Source organism: Strix aluco, chromosome 30, assembly GCF_031877795.1.
Source record: "Strix aluco isolate bStrAlu1 chromosome 30, bStrAlu1.hap1, whole genome shotgun sequence".
NCBI lineage: Eukaryota > Metazoa > Chordata > Aves > Strigiformes > Strigidae > Strix > Strix aluco.
Genome location: NC_133960.1, coordinates 721,195 through 742,343, shown reverse-complemented (window position 1 = coordinate 742,343; position 21,149 = coordinate 721,195). Strand labels below are relative to the sequence as shown.

At 58.4% G+C, this 21,149-nt stretch overlaps 2 protein-coding genes and 1 long non-coding RNA gene across 5 annotated transcripts; all 3 read right to left on the bottom strand.

The window, feature by feature from the left end:
- Positions 1–585: 585 nt before the first annotated feature.
- LOC141916609 (uncharacterized) lies at positions 586–4,000 on the bottom strand. The gene is made up of 5 exons (XR_012621161.1): positions 3,428–4,000; positions 3,169–3,317; positions 2,164–2,285; positions 1,914–1,992; positions 586–1,613 (listed from the first exon to the last, which is right to left on the bottom strand). It is a non-coding gene; the product is annotated as an uncharacterized LOC141916609 (long non-coding RNA).
- A 2,259-nt stretch (positions 4,001–6,259) lies between these two features.
- On the bottom strand, positions 6,260–11,094 carry CTSS (cathepsin S). 2 transcript variants are annotated; one of them, XM_074809529.1, is made up of 9 exons: positions 10,964–11,085; positions 10,733–10,748; positions 10,130–10,340; positions 9,816–9,938; positions 9,111–9,260; positions 8,813–9,037; positions 7,560–7,725; positions 7,266–7,368; positions 6,260–6,783 (listed from the first exon to the last, which is right to left on the bottom strand). In XM_074809529.1, exons 3-9 carry the CDS (start codon positions 10,253–10,255, stop codon positions 6,684–6,686), a joined length of 993 nt encoding a protein of 330 aa, XP_074665630.1. In that variant the 5' UTR covers positions 10,256–10,340; positions 10,733–10,748; positions 10,964–11,085; the 3' UTR covers positions 6,260–6,683. The 2 variants fall into 2 exon arrangements, with proteins under 2 accessions (XP_074665630.1, XP_074665629.1); XM_074809528.1 differs by lacking the exon at positions 10,733–10,748 and having other exon boundaries at positions 10,964–11,094.
- Positions 11,095–15,415: 4,321 nt separating this feature from the next.
- CTSK (cathepsin K) lies at positions 15,416–19,049 on the bottom strand. 2 transcript variants are annotated; one of them, XM_074809231.1, is made up of 9 exons: positions 18,966–19,049; positions 18,256–18,473; positions 17,361–17,487; positions 17,121–17,243; positions 16,873–17,028; positions 16,571–16,789; positions 16,308–16,473; positions 16,093–16,198; positions 15,416–16,014 (listed from the first exon to the last, which is right to left on the bottom strand). In XM_074809231.1, exons 1-9 carry the CDS (start codon positions 18,972–18,974, stop codon positions 15,915–15,917), a joined length of 1,224 nt encoding a protein of 407 aa, XP_074665332.1. In that variant the 5' UTR covers positions 18,975–19,049; the 3' UTR covers positions 15,416–15,914. The 2 variants fall into 2 exon arrangements, with proteins under 2 accessions (XP_074665332.1, XP_074665333.1); XM_074809232.1 differs by lacking the exon at positions 18,966–19,049 and having other exon boundaries at positions 17,361–17,511; positions 18,256–18,278.
- Between the last annotated feature and the right edge of the window lie 2,100 nt (positions 19,050–21,149).

Here is a 21,149-nt window from a genome sequence, read left to right as displayed (position 1 = left end):
CACGGGCATTAGTTACCTTCACCCCTTTCCGCCTGCAGATCCTGAGGGCGCAGCCGGGGCGGCTGCCAAGAGGCAGGAACCGTTCTGCAGCGGGAGCCTGGCGAGGAGATCTCCACGCTCGGGCACATCCGAGGGGGCCGCACCAGTCAGACCAGTTAGCACGAAGCCCCTGCACCCTTCAGAGGGAGTTTCTGGAGCGTCAAACGGCGACTGTCTCCCTAATCCTGCCGGTTGCGACACTCACCAGGCGAAACAAAGGGTGCAGCCGAAGGTTGGGGCGAGGGGGTGAGGAATCCCAGCTTGGAAACATTGTTCTGGTAACAAAGGCGCAGTGTTTGCCCCGGTACAGCCCAGGATTTCTATCCACCAACACAAAATTCTCGGCTGCCACCGCCGCGCTGGGCCCAACGCGCAGCCAGACCGGGGGTACGGTGCCACGGGACCCCGGCCCGAGCCACCACAGAGCCCCTGCCCAAACCTTGGGGCCAAACTCCAGCACCTCTCACCGCGTGTGGGTCCCCTGAGCCGAGGCATCGCTGCGCCGCTGCCTCCTCCAGAGGGAAAAAAAAAAACCACCACCACAAATCCATGCCCGACAGGCAGCCGCGCTATGATTTATTTACGGCGGTAAAAAGAAACCTTATACTAGTGCTTGGGGCTGTCAGGAAAGCTGGTGTGAGGTACCAGCCCTTCGCAGAGCAGAGGAATGAACCCAGTAACGCGCTTTCTGCTCCCCACGTGTTCCCTCTGCTCTCATTCTTGCATTTATTTTACCGATGGAGTAATGTGTGGATTTATTTTCCTGACTGTATGGCCTTCAGCTGCGTCTGGAGGCAGCCAGGTGCCTCCAGGACCTCCTGCTAAAAGAAAAGCAGGCTTCCCTCTGGTGTTTGTTTGATTACAAAGCCTTCAGTTCCTCAACAGAGCAACCGGGGGAAAAAAAAAAACCACCCAAAACCCAACCAACCAGACATACAGCAATTAACTGCTCGCTGAAATACAACGGGGCTTCCCAGGCCCGGCTTAGCAAAGCTCAAACGAGCCTCCCAGAGGTCCGTTATCAGCACTAGGCAGAGCTCCTTCCCACAGGTGTTTCGGCAAAGGTGGGCAGCACCCAGAGAAGGGGCCCCCCAAGATTCACAGGGTTCGAAGAGACGGCGGCGGGGTCCGTGTGGCCGAGCGCAGGCGCCAGAAACGCCGCAGAGCTGCACCCCCAGAACAAGCTCTGCTGGGCGTTAACACCTTCGTGTCACAGCTTCACCCGCGCTTATCCGCAACAGAGCGAGGGGACTCTGCTCTGAATACGCAGACAACGGGGTTTGGCTGGGCACTTTTCGGTGTTTTTTCTTCTTTTTTTTAAAGGGAGGAGGCAACACACCACTGCCACTGAGGTGACAGGGCCGACGCGCAGCCCAGGCAGCGCTTTTGCGGGCGTTGCGGATCCAAACACACCTGCAGTCCCGCGTAGGTTAACGTTGGCTCCCTCCCGAGCGCTGGGACTTTGCTCAGTTCTTTTTGCTCCTCGGGGTGCCACAGTTCCTCCTGCTCGAGTATCACAGCAGCAGCATCCCGACGGAGGGCGGGGTCATCGCGCCAAAAACGACCCGGTCCAGCTGAAGGAGAAATTGTTAGAAAGAATTCAAAACAAATCACACGCAGCCGCGTTACAACCATCAGATCTGCCACCCACAAAGCTTCTGGCCCAAATCCCACAGTGCCAGCCCCTTCACAGAGGTAGCTGGGATGGAAACTGCTATCTCTGTGATATTTTATTCTGGACAGCAGACACGGGTTAACTACAATCCACGCTGGAGTTTTTCAGGTGCCTGTAGTGCAAAGCCAACACAGGGGCACTGTGCCGGGCTGCACAATCACTGCAGTGTAATTTCAATTATTTATTGAAAGATACTTACACAAAGTGAGGCGGGACCCTCCTGTCAAACTCACTCTGAGCCAGGATTCCTCCCTGCCCAGGAGCACTCAGGAAGCAACCTAAAAAAGGGGAGGAGGAGGAGGATAGTATTTGCCACCTTCCCTTCCTGCAGCAGAGCACAGGCAGTGTGAGGTGCAGGGATGTGCATCATCCCCTAACAAGCTCAGAGAGCGCAGTCAGGTGCGTCTGTTGGGCTACAACTGCATAAAAAGTCAGATCAAATCACTCACCGTCGCCTGTCCACCCTCCTGTGCCGGGTACGCGATGGTGGCAGAGGTGAAGTTGAAGTAAGCAGCTTCGAGAGGCTGCAGAAGCACAGCGTGGGACACTTCAATCACTCTGAGATCTGAAACTTAAGGAAAATAGTTGCATTTCATTCAAGGAAAGTAAGGAAATGGGTAAAGAAGAGAATTGAACCAGGTGGCCAACAGATCTCCTGTAGTTACAGCCAGGCAGGCCCAGCCAAGGGGGATGCGGTCGCTCCTCCTTCCCCACAACACCCTGCCCAGGCTCCGGCACGCCGCAGTCTCAGCGATGGCTGAGGAGAGCAGAGCTACAGGACACTCGGGGGTAAGAACGAGCATTGGAGGGGAGAAATTTCAACAAATGAGAATATAGCGAGTGATCTGGAGCCACCTGATACTGAACATCACAGAGACGACGCCAAAAGCCTCTGGTGGGGAGAGAATCATCCCACAGCTCCGTGTCTAAAGCAGCACAAAGAAAGGGATAGGAGGAAAGTCTCAGATTTGGTATTCGACTCGCTGAGGGACCGTGCCAGAGCGGTGGCAGCTCCATCCTGACAGTTAACAGCTGGAAGAACTGACTTTTGAAACTTAAAAAGGGACTAGGATGGGGAGTCAAGGCGTATTAGAAGGGGATTGCAGGAAGGGGAAGGCAACGCTGAGAGAAGCTGCAAATAGGACAGGAAACTGGATGTCAGAAAAACTCACAAAGCCAAGAAAGAGTGTCTGTGTGCCCGGGGAGGGGAACATCACAAGATGAAACACGAGGAACTGCACCATGCTGGACAGACAGCTACCACGAGGGGAAAGCAGGAAACGGCGAAAGCAACGGGAAGGAAAAGGCAAATCGCAGGGTCGGACCTTCAAGCACCAGCTGTAAGCTCAGACTTACGGGGAGCAAAGAGGACACCACGGAGCCTAGGAAGAGTCTCCAACCCTGCACACACACACACGAAGATTTGCTCCTGGGAAGTATGAGACAAAGCTCACCCGGAGCCAGCGGCGTAGCTGAGGTGCTGCAGAGTCCCGTCCTCCACAGCACAACCGTTTAATAGTGATTTGGAGGCCAGGAGTCCGGCCCCTTCCTCTCAGGGGGCCACGTAGAACAGGGCAAACACAGCAAGAATCAGGAGCCTCATCTAGAAGCAAAAAGAGAATGGAGTATTTTATTGCAAAGGGAATGTGAATGGGACAACTAAACGAGACAATTCAGGCCTTCACGGGCAGGAAGACACGAACAGCCACGTACTTCACAGCAATGTTGATAAGGGATATCACAGAGCAGGGAGAAACAGCCCTGGGGGTACTTGTGCTCCTGCTGGAAAGCGTACAGGTAGCGGCGCAGCAAAGCAGAACAGAAAGCGGCCGCCTCCCTCTGCGAAGCCCCAGCAGGTATCGCTGCTGTCGTGGAAGCGGCATGGCGAAGGATGGCAGCTCTCACCGCTGCCTGCGCCGCCTCTGACAAAACAGAGCTGGTTCCTCTCCCCACCGAATTCCCTGTTCTTCTCAGAAAGCACTAGCCCGTATTTCCCAGCCACCGAGGGACTACCAACTCCCGCTGGTGGCCTTTCTCTCCCCAGAAGTCCCCGCTTCAGGCCACGTGTCCCTGTTTCCCTGAGCTGCCTCATGGAGACACCAGTGTCACTATGTGCACTACCCAGCTACGCTGAGGCGTCACAGCCCCCGCTCCCTAGGCCAGGGGACCCTTCCTTCCCCTCAATATTCCCCTTCACGCCGGCATTTCCACCCCAGGCTGCTGCCACACAGCCCGGAGGGCTCCTGCAAAGCAGAGAAACCCCCGGTTCCACCGACTGCTGCCTGCAGAGACCCAGCGCCCGCGACACCCCCAGAGCTGCAGCAGCAGGGCCTGCCTGATCCCCCACATCCCCGCAAAGCCCACTCCCACAACACCCCCCTGGGACCTCTCCGACACCCACAGACCCCTCCCAGGGCTCCCCCCACAACCTCCTCTATTCCAGAACCCTCCCTCTGGTACCTCAGATCCGTCACAGCCTTCTCCTGCCCCACAGACCCCCAAATCCCCCTCTCCACAGACCCTCTCCTGCCCCACAGACCCCCCAGCTCTCCCCCTTCAAAGACCCTACCCCACAGACCCCAGTTCCCCCCCTCCACAGCCCTTTCCCTGCCCCACAGACCCCACTCCCCTCCCTACGGCCCCCCCCCAGGCCGCTCCTCGCCATCTCCGCCCCGTTGCCCGGCAACACCGAGCCAAGGTAGCGCCACCGGAAGTCCTCGGTGACAGGAAGTGACCTCCGGGCAGCGCGCGGCACGCTGGGAAATGTAGTTCCGCCCCGCCCACGGGGCGCTCACGGGGACTCCGCGCATGCGCAGAGCGCGCCTCGCCCCTCCCCTTTCCCGCCCTTCCCGGAGAGGCGGGGTGATCTGCAGAACTGTCTGCAAACGCCGCTTCTAATTAAAAATATTCTACTTTACCATGGCCTGCAGGGGGCCCTGCTGCCCTCCAGAGAGCTCTGAGGCCTTCACCCGGCTTTGCTGGGACCCGTAGTGGGCCCTGCTGCCCCCCAGGGAGCTTGGAGATCTTTGCTGGCCTTTGCTGTGGCTTTTCAAAGCGGTTTTGGGGTGAGGGTGAGGGTTTTTGAGAGAGAGAGCGAAGAGCCCCCGTGTTTGGGGGCTGAGAGGGGGCTGCCAAGGAGAGGTGGCTGCTGCAAAGAGCTTCCAGCCCTGGCGGCGCTCGTGTGGGAGCCGCAGCTGAGGGGCTGCGCTGGGCCTGGCTCTGGACCTGGGTTAAAAGTTCTAGAGGGGCTCAAAGGCCGAGTCAGGGGTCCCAGACAGAGTGAAAGGCCCACGGAGTCCTCTGGGGCACCAGGAAAGCCAGAGGATGGTTTGTGAGGGAACTCAAAGGCTCCTGAGGCCCTTACAGAGACAAAAGAAAGCTTGGGGGGGGGGAATGAGGAGCGTGAGGCGGGGGCTGAGCGGAGAACACCAAGTTCTAGGGCCAGGGCCTGAATAAAAGCATGCTAACTAGTCCTCTGAGCACCCCCAAGCCCTCCCCAAGCCTCCGAAACACCCCAGAGCTCCCAAGGCCATCCCAGTAACCCCGCTGAGCACCCAAGTACACCCCAAAGCTCTTCAGGTCCCCCAAGACCCTCCCAGTGCCACCTGTACCCACCTGTGGGAACCCTCCCCACAGCCCCGATACCCTCCCAGAGCCCCCCAGTTCGTATGTTTGCGTTAACTCAAAATACTCTTTTTTACTTCCTTGAACGAAGGTCTTGGGCCCATCAGCCCTTCGCCGGTTGATGTTTTTGCTGAAGGCACGATGGGTTTTGAGCCGTTTTCCGTGACCTACAGAGATCTCCACGCTTGGAAAGGACATTTCTTCAGTCGAAAGGGTTTAATGAGCGAGCAACGCCTTGGCAAAAGAGTTTAAAAAACCCAACAACAACCTATCTAGTTAGCTGCAAAGGCCAAAAATATGCGATAATTGTGGTAGGTGACGTGAGCATTCTCAAATGTCACCTTGCAGATGGAGACTTGTCCAATTCCCCCAGCTCCCCCAAGGTGGCAGTGGCACCTCAGGCCACCACAGTGCCCGGTAAATAGATTCTCGATGGAACTTTTGCCACAGAAACAAATATTTTTTTAAAGCCTATAGTAAATACATAAATTTAAAGAAAAAGGGCCGATGAATTTGCAGTCTCACCCGAAAGGTTTAACATGAAAACGTTTTTTCCTTCAGCGCTGGTTTTGCCGTCCCTGTTGGAAACAAGCGTTTGATGCTGCGTTCTGGTGTGTGGGTGCGGCGGCAGCTGAAGTGCCAGCGACAGCGTTTATATTTCAATATCATCATCATCATCATCATCACGAGAACTCACATCAACGTGAAACCACGGACAGCAGCTACTTCCTCTCCCCGCACTTCTGGCAGCAGCAGTCCGTATCCTCCGTTCCCAAATTATAAACATCGTTTGGAGAGAAACTTCATTTGTGGAGAGGTTTTGTGAGAGGTCTTACACGGCGGGGTGGTGCCGGGGGAGCAAACACCAGCTGGAATTCCTTCTGCCACCCATTCCTGCCTCCAGAGACCAAATATCAGGGGTTTGGGCAGCGAAACTGATCTTTTATTTTTCAAAGAATATCTGCAATTTCATCAACGTTGCACAGAGATAAAATCACATCCGTGGCATCGCAGCAGTACTCAGTGCTAAACCGGAGAGAGGGAAACGTGATCTCTAACTGTAGGTGTTATAATTTATATTTTGTTATAATTGTAGTAACCACAATTTTACTCTGAAAAAAAACCCAAACAACTTTTTTCCCCCAAAAGACGTCACTAGGTGCCTGTAAATCATATTCCAAAATCCTCCCACGCGAAGGGCTCCCTCCCAGCCTGTAACACGAGCGGATCTAACAGAAGGACATTGCCCACAGAGCCAGAAAATGATTCTTGGTCAGTCGATGCGAGCGTAGCATCAGGGGTTGGACTGCAGCCTCGGGAGCCCTCTCGGACGCGCACGGTCCGTCTATATCAGCGGATAAGAGGCGTAACTGGCGATCCCGCAGTGGTTCGCGTGGTTCCTCGACATGCGGATGTAGCCCTCCTCACCAAAACTCACGCCCCAGCTTTTGGGAGAGGAAACAAGCAGAGATGAGAGAAATTAAATTCCTTCTTCTGTAAGCGAAGCGGCGGCTTTATCACCGTCACAGCATCAAAGTGTTTCGGTTAACTGCTTCATGGGATTTCTAATCCCCGATTAAGTTATGACAACACTCATGAACATAAAGGGAACTTAAGGTGGGTGTAAGTGTATTTTAAATGCATTTAAAGTTCCTTCACACTGCTAGGACGGCGTAAAGGTGCTTTGACATGGCTAAGCATGAATCCTCAGGGAATAGTTTAAGGAGCGATACCAACTTTCGATGCTGTAACAACCCCCATTGCACAAGCACCCAACTGATCTTCCTCTCGTCTGTATAAATATCGGTCGTTATAAAACTGTGAGGATGCCAGTTTGAGCAGCGGGAGGTTCCCGCGGAGAGCCCGTCCCCATAGAGAGCGAGTGTACAGACAGCACGAGTTCAGTGACTCATGGTCGTGCCTTTACCTGTTTTTCACAAGCCAGTAATCCTTATCATTTAGGGTGCCGTAGCCAACCACGAGCACTGCGTGATTCACCTCCTGGGTGCACCGGGGGTCATCGTACACACCTGGAAAAAAAGGAGTTTGGAAAGGTGTCATCACCACAAGACCTCGTCTTTGAGTCAAAGTCAACCTTCGGCAGAGTCACTTCATCCAGGACTTAAGCCCCAACTTGCCAAATTCCACCAAATTTCATAAGCTTTATGTGGAGAAGGACACAGAAGACTGTGAAGAAGATCTCCAGGGTAGAAGGACGTACCTGACCTGTACAAGAAGAAGGTGGGCTGGGTGGCGTCAATGGCGACAGAGACGGGTCCGATGTTGGCTACAGCATCTTTCAGGGCTGTTTCGTTGGCGTAGGGGAGCTCAATGTACTTGGAGCAAGTGGCGGCTCGTGTGGAAGCATCATATCGACATGTCCCATTCTGGTGGGAACAAGGGGGAGTTGAGAAGAGGAGCGTGAGGGATTCACCAAGAACATCTCAAGACTTTCGGGTACGTGTTTTCTGTCAGCCCTCTTTTACCCTGTGCTAACCCCGTTCTTCACTTTTCTTTGAGCACCGTTTTTCTACACAGGACGACAGAAAAGATGGCTGGAAGGACCTGAGAAGACTGTCTTGTCCATCTCACTTCCCCACACCAAGAATTGGCAAACTATTGCAACAGAGTTCTCTGCCTTTTTTCTAGAAACCTCTGATGACAATACTTCTACCACTTCCCTAGAGAAACTGTCCTTGCTTCCTCATCCTTCCCATCAGGAGGCTCCTCCTCATGTTTAACCTAAATTTCTTCTATCGCAAATTAAGCCCGTGGCTTCTCAGTCTCCCTGTGGACACAGAGAACAGTGTCTTTTGTCTCTGCAGCTGCCTTATGCATGTTTGAAGATTTGTATTCCACTTCTCTGTCTTGGACTGAGCTGCTGGTGCGTTGACCTGTTTTCAAGACACCAGGTCATTCCAGGGCATCTCTTGTCTCTGGCCATCAAGACTCTCAGCATTAGGATCTTTATTTTCTTACGGCTCTTTCCTTATGACCTTGCAGCAGTCACAGAGCATCTGTTACAGGCAACTCTTCAACAAACAATTGTATAAACCTCATTCACCGGAAACCTCTGCCCACTGAAATGGTAGAAATACCAATATCCCATTTTTCAACTACAGAAGATGGAATAATACAGAGAGCTGAGAATAGGACCCAGGAATCCTGTCCCATTCTTCCCTTCCGTGTAGTACGTTGCCTCATAATTTATGTAGGACAGAAACATGTAGAAATTCTAGCTCCCAGTCCAGGCATTCACCTAAGAGAAAAGAAGAACTCCAAAGGTCCTTTCCCTGGCTTTGAAAGAATCAGCTGCAAAGATGACACGAGACTGGTAGAAACCAAGACAGAGGGAAATTAGTGGGAGAGGAGGAGAAAAGTGTCTGCACGGGAGAGCAGAACGAAAGGCCCTGCTGCTTCCACGCACACGTGTTTTTCTGCAGCTTTCCTGTGCTGTTGGGGTCTGTCACCTACCTGAGCCACGTAGGGGTAGGACTCGTCCGAGTCAATCCCTTGGTTGTCGATGATGTACTGGAAAGCACCGGTGATGTAACCTCCGCTGCAGCCTTTGTTCCCATACATCATGGAGCAGTCAACGAGGTTCTGGGTGCTCAGGGACACCAGCTTCCCCGTCTTCAGCTTCACCTGGGCCTCCAGGGCTCCCACGGCGCTGAACGCCCAGCACGACCCACAGGCGCCCTGCGAAAGCCCCAGAGACGCTCAGCCCGAGCCCGGGTCCGAGACGCGAAGAGGCGCAGAGAGAGCTTCAAACCTGGTTCTTCACGTCCGTGACGCATCCCTTCTCCCTCCAGTCCACCGTGTCCGGGTCTCGGCTGCCGGGCTGCGGTTGGTACGTGGAGGTCTGGTTTGGCCGAGGGACAACGTTGAGTCCAGTCAACAAAGCTGCCACTTCTTCACTGGTCTGGTGGGAAAAGAAAGTCCCTGCTCATGATGTCCTTGTCTTGGAGACATCTTACACTGGGCGTGCTGGAAGTGGAGGAGCATTTCCCTTGAACAGTCTGAGCGGCAAGAATTAGGTTTGTGGAGTCCTTGACTTTATTTTTGACATTTATTTTCTAGCCATTCATTGGAAAGGGCAAGAAAAAGAAGATACAGAGTGTAACTCCAGCACCAAAAATCCCTCGAAGCTGGTGCATTTCACTGAACAACACTACAACCTTGGGACATCGAAGAGGGAGGATTTGCAAATATATATAATGACCAGGCCCAGGTCTGTGCATCCCTAATGCTGCGTTTAGGAGTCGTTTCCTCACACCACATTGCCTCACGCCGCTGGGTTGGGCACAGGAATGTCTGAGCAGTTTGTCCCCGGCTGTTGGAGTCCCAAGAGGGTGGGCTGAGAGGGGTGGTTGGGAGTTCCTCCACCCCTAACCCACCCCTGTGCCTTGTTAAATCAACCTCGCAGGTAGTTAGAGATGAAGACAACCCCCTTCTCAGCAGCGCGGCCGGCACCTACCATGTCTGCGAGGTGGTTCATGCCCAGCTGGTAGGAGTGCAGCCCCAGGGAGTGCTCCAGATTGTGCAGCGTCACCAGTCGCAGGTTCCTCTCCCACGTCGCGCGCCGGTCCCCTTCCTCTTTCTGAAACCAAACGCGGCCTCGTGGCGTGTGGCAGCGACCCCCGCAGCCATTTCATCCCATTTTATCCCACAGAAGGTGGTGGGCAGCCCCTGTCGAGCCAGCCCTGGGGACCAGTGGTGCTTCGGAGCGCTGTCGGCTCTTCTCCCCCCACGGCAGCACCCCGAGCCACCCCCACCCCGGCACAGCCCTACCTCGTGGCAGTACTCCCTGCCGTAGGTTTTCTTCCAGAGCTGCCAGTGCCAGTCCAGCGCGGGGTCGGGGTGTCCCAGTGCCGCCGTCAGCGCGGCCAGGAAGGCGACGGGAACCAGCAGCTTCATCCCGCTCGGCTGGGGCTGGGGCGTCGGAGCGACACGGGACGCAGGCTGGGAGCCGCGGGCTCAGACCCGGAGCCGTGCTTGACCCCTTAGTGACAAATCCGGTTGGGTGAGGGAGGCCCAGCGGTGATGACATCCCTGACCTGGGCTCCCTGGCATGCCCTGCGCTGCGTTTCTACACCGGCTGATGCCCGACAGCTCCCATCCTGCCTGCCCAGACAAGCACCCCGCAGCGGCGCTGCCTCGCCGGCTGCGCACCCCCAGCCCCTGCCAGGTGGGGTAAGAAATCCTGCCCCGCACTCGGAAACTCCCCTCGGCGGGAGAAGCGTTGCTGGAGCCAACCCCTGCCCTCCCCGCGCCGACACCGGGAGGCCGGGACGCATCCAGACACGCGCCTTGTCTGACGGTTCCACCCTGCCCGAGAAACCCTCCCCGAAGGAGGTTTGCACATCGCCTGGTCAAGCGGCTGTTTTGACCAACCTGTGTTTTCCAGCACCTTGAAAAACAAACACAAAAAAATCCTATTTTTATCCAACTGACGTCCACCAGCTCCCGAGGACGGGCTGCTACCTACAATTCAACTACCCAGAGAGGGCTTGGAGGAGATTAGAGATAAGATGGAGTCAGAGTCAACATAAAAATATTGTTCCTTCAGTTTTACTTCCTCAAAGCTCCCAGCGGGGTGTTAAAACACAAAAGAACCCAACGTACCTGAAAACGCTTCTTCTGGTGGTGGGTCCCGGCAGCACGTCTATGGGCTGGGGGGACACTGGGGACAAATCCAGCACATCCCCACCACCGGGACACCCAGGACCTCTGGCACACGGCGCCTGCAACTCGTCAGACAAATCACGAGTCAGGAAATGAGGAAATGCTCTGATTTCATTTTCACTTAGCTGGGAACCGGCCTTGCTGGGCTGGTCACGGGGTTATCTGAAGCAGGACCCTCCATACCATCAGAAAATGATGGTGGATGAGAAAGTTTTCTTTTCCCAGCACCCCAAAAATTAGTGGCAAAGCTCTCACGGTGGTTTATGTGGCTCGAGGGGCCGGCGGGCAGGAGCGGGGCTCACGCTCCTCTCACAGGATCTTCACATTTTCATGACTTGATGCTGAGCTAAGAGACAGGATGAGGTCAAGCACGGAGCCTTGCTACTGGTTTGAACTGGGTAGAGTCCCATCCCACCGCAGCGGTGTACCGACCAGACCAAGCCAGCCCTTAGGAAAAAAAATCACATTTATTCCCTTTCCGGCGGGGAGGCGCGGATGGGAAGACGAGGTTTCGATACGGTCACGGGACGGAGCTGAGCTGACCAGCCTCAGACCCCACGGGCACAGGAGACACATTTACAGTGCAGACGGGCTGAAAACGCAGCCAGCAAAGTCTCCAGCTGCCTGGAAATCACACTCCAGCCTCTCCTCAGGGCACCCTCCGGGTCCCCACGCAGGACAGCCGGGCAGGAGGGTGCATTTCTCCCCACTACAAAGCACCGTGGGACATAAAATGGCTGCAAGAAACCATCTTCTAAGAGAAGAGAAGAAAACAAAACAGCGTCTCAAGAGCTTTGAAAATGCAGCTGAGTCATTTGCTAAAAAGCTGCCCGAGACTGCAAGAGTTAGCAATGACAACCGCGCGCCTTCCACCTCAAGAATTGAAATAATTCCTGACAGATTATCCCTTATTAGTGGAGAAGTTCCTGGGGAGGGTGGATGAGTTGGTCACACTTGGTGGCCAATTTCATCGCTCCTGATTTCTGCTCGGAAATTCTGCTCGGAAATTCTGCTCAGAAATTCTGCTCGGGATTCCCCACGAAGGGAAGGTTGGAGCGGACCCGGGCACGCTCGGGCTCAGTGGGGTGAGTGGTGGCACCCCAAGAGCGGGTCCCAGAGCAGGGCACCCCTCTGGATCCGGGGGAGCTCCGTAGGGGGCAGCCCCACGGTGCTTCCGCGGTTCCTCGCCGGCCGGGTAGAGCCCCGGTCACCAGAACGCGCTCCCCGATTTTTGGAGGAAGAAAGAAGCAAAAATCAGACAACAGGAGGTCGCTGCCTCCTGCCGTACCACCCCTCACCCTCACTTTTTTCTCTCCTCATCCCTTTTCTTTACATTTTTTTTCCAACTCATGCTTCCTCCCCAGCAGCCACAGGAATAACCAAATTCGCATCTTTTGGCCAAAAAGGCTGAACCTCCTGACTGCTTCCCTGCCACATTTTGCTGCCACTAACTCGGGGGGGGGGGCAGAGGAAAATCACTTATTTTCTCTGTCCTGGAGTGAGTCAAAACCACCAGGGAAATACCAGATAAAGGTGAATGAATTAGTTTTGTATATCAAAAATACTTTTTTTTAATTTTTTTTTTTTAAATCCTACCAAGGCCAGAGATGAGAGACAGAAGAGGAAACGGGTGGGTTTTAGCCCAGCTCTGACAGGAGGATAAAGGAGCTTTGTTGACAGAACTGCCCACAGCTGGGATTTTTTTGTTGTTGTTTTTAAAAAAGATAATGGTTTTCAGCTGCTGAACGCAGCCTTGCTGACATGGCAGGTTTTGTTTTCCAGAGATGCGTCTGCCTGAGCGGAGCTGTTCCAGTTCAACTCTTTGTTTCTCCTTGTTCTGCATTTTACGCGGTGAAAAGCCGGTTCACCAACGCGTCGGAACGCAAAGGGGCAGCGCGGCCACAGCGAGCCTCGAGGCTGCGCCCCCAAACTGGCCGAAGCAGGGGGTTCGCCCCCGTGTCCCCAAACCAGGTTCAGCTTCTCTCTCTCCGAGACGCACCAGCCCTTTGCGCTGACTCAGCACCCGGGAATGTTGGAAACCTTGGAGTTTCCCGCAGAGCAGAAATCCCATTTTTGAGCCAGCGCCGAGCAGTCAGGCAGGAGCGTTTTGGGTGACGTCTGACAAGTTGGGTTTATAGGGTTAGTCAGGGGCCCTTGTGATGGAGCTGAGCCCTGACCAGCCCTCGGGAAAGCCGATGGGCGCTGAGCCAGCGCATCGCTGGCACCTCTGGGAACCTCCAGGGTGCCCCCGCTGAAAGCAGAAGCTGCTCAGCCTCGGGGTTTGCTGTTTTGACGAGCCAGAAGTCGTCCCCATCTGTCACGGCCCACTCGGTGGACGCGTGATGGTTTGTTTGCTACGATCTCGAAAGTGCAAAATTAAGGTGACCAACACCAAAGGGGAGAGCAGTAATCAAACAGCGGAACTTTATTGTGTTGCCTGTGGAGCGGCACACGACAGAGATGGGTGAGAGGAAGGAGAAAAGTAACGTTAAGTTTAGAGAGAGGAGGGAGGGAGGTTATAGCTGCCACCGCTGATCTCGCGACGTCCTAACGGTCCCGCGTCCAGCTGATGCTGCGTCGTCGATCGTCGTGGTCCTTGATGGGGAAGCTTCCAATTTTCGTTGCCCAGAAGTCATCTTTTATGCTTCCTAACACTCCTTGTTCCACCTCTGCCTCAGGGGTCTCCGCCCTTCTCAGAATTCAATTCTCATCTCTCCGCCCTTCTCAAGCGAGGCCATCGCGCGTGCGCAGGGGGAGCGTCCGAGGCGTGCTCAGTCTTGGAGGCAGGTAACCTTCGACCAGGAGGTGTGTTTTGGTGTTATAATGAAGCAAAGTTCGTCTAAAGTTCAGGATTTCTTCATCGATGCTATGGCAACAGTTGCGATCCATATTTTTTGACAGTAGCTATGCCGTTATCTCTAACGGCTCTGGCCAGGCCCAGGTACCCAAGAGCGGCCCAGGACTCTCGGTACCACGCAGGAGCCTTTGCACCACATTCCACTCCTGGGATCGGCAGCTGCGCTCCAAGCAGGCAGCACCTCCCTGCCCGTGTCCCTGATGACAACGCTGAGACAACGCTGAGCTTCTGACCGACTCTTACACCATCCGACGAGCCGTCGGTGGTGACGGGCACGACGCGATTCACCCCCCAAGAGCAGCTCGGGTCGTGGTAGAGCCCTGGAAGGTGTTTGGAACCAGCCTTTGGACAACTCCCCCTCAGCTGCTGCCCAACTGGGAATCCAGTTCCCTCTTTGGGCGGCGCCACCAACGCCTGTCGCCGAGATCGAGGGCGACACAAGCTAAATGCAAGTCAAAGATGAAATAATTTATAGAAATATATGGCAGCGCCAGATCCCAATCCGGGGGTTTTGCTGCCCCACCAATCCCCAAGCCCCGTCCTTGGCCAGGAGCTGCTCCGCGGCCCCAGCGACACGAGGCCTGACCCCTTCCGCACACACACCCGCAGGAAACATCCCTTGGAAGGAAACTTTGCTCATCCCCAGATAGTTCCTCTGCCAACTTTCCGTCCCCATCGCTGCGGCCGCTCTCGAGGAAAAGCAGCCGTCGAGGGGGACGCACCGAGGAGGTAGCGCTGGGCTCTGTCCCCCAGGTGAGCGCAAAAGGACCGTTTCTCCACGTTCTCCAGCCAAAAATCACCGCAGGGAAGTGTCTCACCTGCCCGCCCGGCCACGGTGCAGCTTCCCATGGAGCCCAGCTCGGCCTCGGGGCAGCACAGGGGTGTGAGGAGGTTCCCCCGCTTGCTGCAGCCGGGAGCTGGCGAACGAGGAAATGCTCCAAAATCACTTATTTTTTCCCAGCGTGCTGGGTTTGAACAACCCCGATGGCCTGGCAGAACCCGATGAACCAACCAGCGCCCCTCATCCTCCGTCACCCCGCCAGGCCCTTCACCACCCACGGCTCGGTGCAAGTCGGAAAAAGAAACTTATTTTTAAGTGTCTAAACATTTTTTTGCGTGGATTTCTAAAGCAGATGTCACCTTCCCTGCCCGTCAGGGCTCGCCCCGAGCTTTGCTGCAGTCATTTTGCCATTAGTTTCATGAAAAGGAACGCTTGGATTTGGGGTTTTGGCTGCAAAACGCCCCCAGCCCTGGCACCACCGTTTGCCCCAGAGCGGCGGCACTGCAGCCCCTTCACTGCTCTGATTTCTTCCTCCTCACCCCCCGGCCCTGTTATTTCTTCCACCTGTTTCAGGGATCCTGCAGAACCAGCTGGGATTTTGCAAAAAGTCCCCAGCAGCATCTTTTCTCCCCGCTCCGCTCCGCACCCGGCCGCGTTTCGCCATCGGCTCCTGCCCCATTGGCAAAGGGAAGGATTTTCCCCCCCCCCGTCCCACCACGGGGCCCTCACAGCACAGAGCAAACCAGCCGGAGCCTTTATTCCCGACGGGGTTTATTTTAAAAATAAAATCGTATCGTTCTCTGCAGCCCCCACTGGGATACAGGGTGGGGAGAGGCAGATCCGCGCTCTCCACGGGGATGTTCCACCCGCGCGGGATTTCCGGGCGCGTCCGCGTTCCCGGAGGCAGAGCCCGGTGTGGGACCCGTTTGCACAAGCGTCTCCGGACAGATCAGACTCTCCAGAGCCCGGCGCCGAGCGTCAGCGGCCGCGGGAAGGCAGAACCCGGCACACGCGGGGCCGGACGGCAAAGGAGTCCCGGGAAAACAGAGTTGGGGGAGCTCATGGCACCGTTCATCCGCAGCCGGGGGGTCTCTCCCCGATTCTGTGGGAGATTTCTCATAAAGAGCCAGAGATTCCCCCCCCCCGGAGCGACGTCAGCGTCGGAGATCGGGAGCGAAAAGGCCGAGTTTGAAGACGGGGAAGCAGGGGAGGGCGGCCGGAGGCGGCGCGGGGAGGGAGCGTGCGGGCAGCGCTCACATCTTGGGGAAGCTGGCGAGGTTGGCGACGCCGCAGGCGTTGTTCATGTTACGGGCCAGCAGGACGTAGCCCTTGTTGCCCCACTCCTCGCCCCAGCTGTGGGGAGAAAAGGCCGAGCCTGAGCCCCCGGCAGAGCCCGGCCCGGTGAAGAGCAGCCGCGCTGTCCCGCCGTACCTGTTCTTGATGATCCAGTGCTTGGTGCCCTTCTGCGAGCCGTAGCCCACCGCCAGCACCGCGTGGTTGATGTTCTCGGCGTTGCAGCTCTCGTCGTAGTACACGCCTGCGGGGCAGGACGGACCGTCACGCGCTGGGTGAACCACCCGGCCGTGCCTCAGTTCCCCCGAGCTGCCAGCGGGCACCAGAGGGGGTTCCCCCGCGCAGCCCCTCACCCCGGCTGTAGAACTGGAAGGAGGGCAGGCTGGCGTCAATGCCCACGGAGACGGGTCCGATCCTGGCCACGGCCCTTTTCAAAGCCTTCTCGTTGCCTTCGGGGATTTCCCGGTAGCCGCGGCACTTGGCCGCCTTCCCGGTGGGGCTGTACATGCAGCTCTCGTCCTGCAGCGGCCCAGCAAGGTCAAGGTGAGATGGGGCCGGGAGGGCGGTCGCGGGGGGAGCAGAGGGAGGCCTCACCCCCCCCTCCCCAGCCCCAGACCTGGCCGATGTAGGGGTAGGCGTCCTCCGAGTCGATGCCGCGGTTCTGCCGGACGTACTCGAAGGCGTTGGTCATGTAGCCGCCGCCGCAGCCGTCGTTGTTGGCCACACAATCCACCAGGTTCTGGGGGCTGAGGGACAGCAGCTTCCCCGTCTTGCGCTTCAGCTGCCCCTCCAGCGCGCCCACCGAGCTGAAAGCCCAGCACGAGCCGCACTGACCCTGCGGGGACACGGCGGGTGACACCGGGGTGACACCGGGGTGGCCCCGCCCGCTCTGGGCACCCCCGGGAGCACCCGGTTTACCTGGTTTTTGACGGGTGTCACGTAGCCTTTCCTCCTCCAGTCCACGGCGGCCGGGGCTCTCTCGCTCCAGTCGGGGACGTAGAGCGTCTCGTTGCGCCGGGGGCGGCCGCGAGGCACCTTCAAGCCCGTCATCATCCTCACCACCTCCTCGCTGGTCTGGGGAAGGAGCCCGGGGTGGGTGGGTGCAGCCCTGGGGCACCCAAGGGTGCTGGGTCCCCTCTGTCCCCCCCCACCCCGCTGACACTCACCATGTCACCCAGGTGGTTCATGGCCAGCTCGAAGGAGCGGAGGCCCAGCGCGTGCTCCAGGTTGTGGCTGTTGATGTACTTGAGGTTCTTCTCCCAGATCAGCCTCCGCGTCGCCTCGTCCGCCTGCGCCACGGGGACGTCAGGGCGGGGAGGGGCTACGCCCACGGCCCCCCCCCCACGACACCCACAGGGACACCCACCCCACGGGGACCCCCAGCTCCCCCCCCCTCCCCGCCGTACCTCCCCGTTGTACTGCTTGCGGTGGGTTTTCTTCCACAGGTCCCACTGGGCGTCCAGCTCCCGCTCGGGGCGCAGCTGGGCCAGCGCCGCGGGGACCAGCAGGGCCACCAGCGTGGGCCACCACATCCTGGGGATGGCACGGGAACGGAGCCTGGGAGGGTGGACGGGGACGGGACCCTGCCGGGCTATAGGGGACGGGGACCCGCCATCCCCCCACGTGTGGCGCTATAGGGGCCAGGACCCCACACCCATCCCATTTCCAGGCCCTGGGGGGCCCCACGCACCCCAGTACTGAGCTGGGAGGGACTGGGACCCCCACACACACCCTGGGAATGGGCTGGGGGACACCAGAACCCCGCACCCACCCCGTGTCCCGGCCCCGGGACCAGCACCCCCCGTACACCCCCGGTCTTAGGGCCAGGACCCCCCTGCCCACCCTATTTTGGGCTGGGGACCCCCCCGCCCGCCCCGTTTCGGGGCAGGACCCCCCCGCGGGCAGCGCTGGCGCCCCATGAGCCGCGACGGCCGGTTCCCGTTACCCCCCACCGGCCCTTTTCCAGCCGTGGGGACCCCGAGGTTTGGGGGCGCAGGGAGCGGGGGGGTGCAGGCGGGGGGGGGCACCCACGCACCCTCCCCCTCCCTTACTTTACCCCCTCGCCCCCAGCACCCCCCTTCTCCCCCCGGGGCAAGCCCCCAGCCCCGCTCGATGCTCCGTGCCTCAGTTTCCCCTTTCGCACCTCTGAGTGCCCCGACGCCGCCACACGGGACCCCATTTCCCCCCGCTCCCATCCCCCTCAACCGGGGTCCATTTCCCTGGGGAAAAAGCCCCCCGACCGCCCCAGCAGCCCCTCGCCGGGTGCCCCGGGCCCCCCCGGGCCCCCCCCGCCCCGCTCACCCCGACATGGTGCTGGCGGGCGGCGCGGCGGGGCCGGGGGTGCGGGCGGGGGCCGCGGCCGCGGCTCTTTTATGCCGCTGGATTGAGGAAGTCGAGAGGCAGCTGGAAAATGTTGGCAGCACCCGGGGTCGGGGGGGGGGGGGGAGCGGGGGGGGGGCGGAGAGAAGGAGGCGGCGGGGAGGGGGGCGCGGCGGCGGCTCCCCCCGGTTCACGCGGTGCTGCGGGACAGAGCGGAGTCAGCCCCGGCTGGGGGGGCTCCGGATCCTGCCCCAGGGACCCCCCCCCTGCCCCAGCACCGCACCTTGGGGACCCGCTCCTGCCCCCGGGGACCCCCCCTTGCCCCAGGGACCCCCCTCCCCGCCCCAGCACCGCACCCCGGGGACCCCCTCCTCGTCCCAACGTCCTGCCCCAGGGTCACCCCGTCCCGCGGCCGAGGGGCTGTTTGTGCTCCCGGGATCCCCCCCCCAACCCCGGGAGGGCTGAGCACCCCCTCGCTTCGGGAGAGGCACCACGTGGCAGGATTAACCCCCCCCCAGCAACTCGGGGGCCTGGAGCGGAGGACCCCAGCCCAGCACCCCTTCCCCTGCCCCCCCCCAGGCAGTGCAGGATTTGGCCACCCCCTGGGCCCGGTTTTGGGGGCGCCCAGGCTTAGCCCCGAGGCCAGACGGTGCTTTCTGCCGTGACTGGCACCGCGTCACGAGTCAGAAAACCTTGTTCATGGCCCGGAAGGTCCCGGTGGCATCAGTCCCCCCCTCGGGGGACGCCCGGCTGGGGACATCATCATCATCATCATCATCGTCATCATCGTCCAGCCGCGGGTACGAGGGGCCCCAGGCGCAAGGGGCAGAGTTAAGGGGATGGGAGCAGCACCGAGGCCCAGATCCAGGCTAGAGCCGCCTCCAAACTGCGCCCACGTCACCCCAAACCCGTGTGGGGGTCCCCAGGGAGAGGGACCTGCCCCCCCCCAGCGTGAGCTGCCCCCCCCTTGACTGCGGAGAAAGGGGGTGGCTGAGTCAGGCCGGGGCTTGGCCACAGACTCATCGCCCCGAGCACGGGGCCCTGACTCGGCCGCGCGTGAGCGAGGGGGGAGGCCACGGGGCCCAAAGTGGGGGGAGCCGAGGGTTTAGGGGGCCACGGAGGAGGTGAGACTGAACTGGGAGCACTGGGCTGAACTGGGAGCACTGGGCCACATGCCCTCTCTGGCTGCAGGGCTGGGGGAGAACAGGAGGATTGGGGAGATGACAAGGGAGGGGGAACATGCTCCAGCCCCCCCCCCCCGTGAGTAATTTGGGGGAGGGGGGAAAGTGAGCGTGGGGGGAAGGTCCAGCCCCATCACCAGGAGGCCAAGGAGGGGGGGCAGGGCCCCCCCAGCGGTGTGACCAGGGCCAGGGGAGGCAGAAAGGAGACAGAGCTTTGAAAAAGGGAAAATATCTTCTTGTAAAATCTCTGCTCCATAGAATCATCTGCGACAAGAGGGAGCGCGGGGCCCAGAACAAGCCCCCCCCCACCCCCCAGGAGGAGGTTTGGATCCTGCCTGCCCCAAGCGATGATAAAATAACCCCCCCTCACATCAAAAAATAATACAATTCTCCAAATGGGCTGCGACAGGAATGAGCCTCTGGCCCCCCCTCGGCCACCCCGTCCCTCTCCAGCAGCCTGGGGCTGGGGGAGAGGCTGAGACCCCACCAGCCCCCCCTGGCCAAAGCCCCCCAACAACTTCAATTGTCTGTGGCAGGACCCAAAACTGGGGTGTCACCCGCACGGGCTGGGGGGGCTCTGGGCCAGGGGCCACCCAGACCTGGACATCGTCGCTTTTTGTCCCCACGGGCCCAGGTCCGGGTGTGCTGGGGGGGGGGGGGCTGAAGCACCGGGGGGGCACGTCCAGCTCCCAGCGCTGAAGGACACGACTCCAGGCAGCGGCACCAAGGGCAAGTTGCCCAGGGCTGGGGCTGGATTTCTGCAGAAATGGGAATTTTCCTCCTCCTCTGGCAAAGGCCGGGGCTGGTTTAAGGCCCGGCTGCGTCACAAAACCCAGCTCCAAGCCTGAGAAAAGGCCGGGGAGGGGGGGGGGGGTGCGAGGGGCTGGGGCAGAGGAAGCGCCCGGTTATTGCTGGCAGCAGCTTCCCTGGGTGAAAGGACGGGGGGGGAAAATCAGGGGACACTTCCAAACTCCTCCTGGAGATAAAATTTGGAAGTGGTGCTGGGAGAAAAAAAAACCACCTTCAAATCTTAATTTTCCAATAAAAATTAAAAAAAAAAATATAAAAAAGAAAGCTTCCTGCTCCGCCACCGAGAGGAACCTCTGCGGGTCTCTGCAGGGGCTGAAACTTGAGGGTACCGGTGTCCCCGCTCCCCCCGGAGCGAAGCCTCAGCGTCTCCAACCCCCCGTCCCTGCCTGGCCCCAGGAGGCAGCGAGGGGCAGAAATCCCCCGATTTCATCCCAAACAAAGCCAGGCTTCCAGGAGAGCTTCGCCTTCTTCCCCCGCCGCAGCTGGGCCAAGTTCCCTCCCAGGTCAAACCCCGCAAGGAGCAGATTTTCCTGTTGCAAGTGAAGGGGGACTCGCCCTCACGGGGGGGGGAGCAAAATGTTCTTCCAGTCCCACAGACCCTGAGGAGAATAAAATGCGCCGCAAGTTTTTTTTTTCCACTGAAGAAGCCAGAAGATTCAAAGTCAAGGTTTAAAATTTAAAAAAAAAAAAAATTATATATATATATAAAAAAAATAATTCTGTTCCCCATCTTCCCCGGCTCTCCTCCATTTTGTGATTTGGCAACAGGGGCATCACATCATCAACTCCTCTGAGATGGTGAGTGCACAAGCGACGCCCCAGCGAGGCCCCGGGCGACCAACACACACATGGCACAGAGCGGGGGTTCCCCCCCCCCCCCCCAAA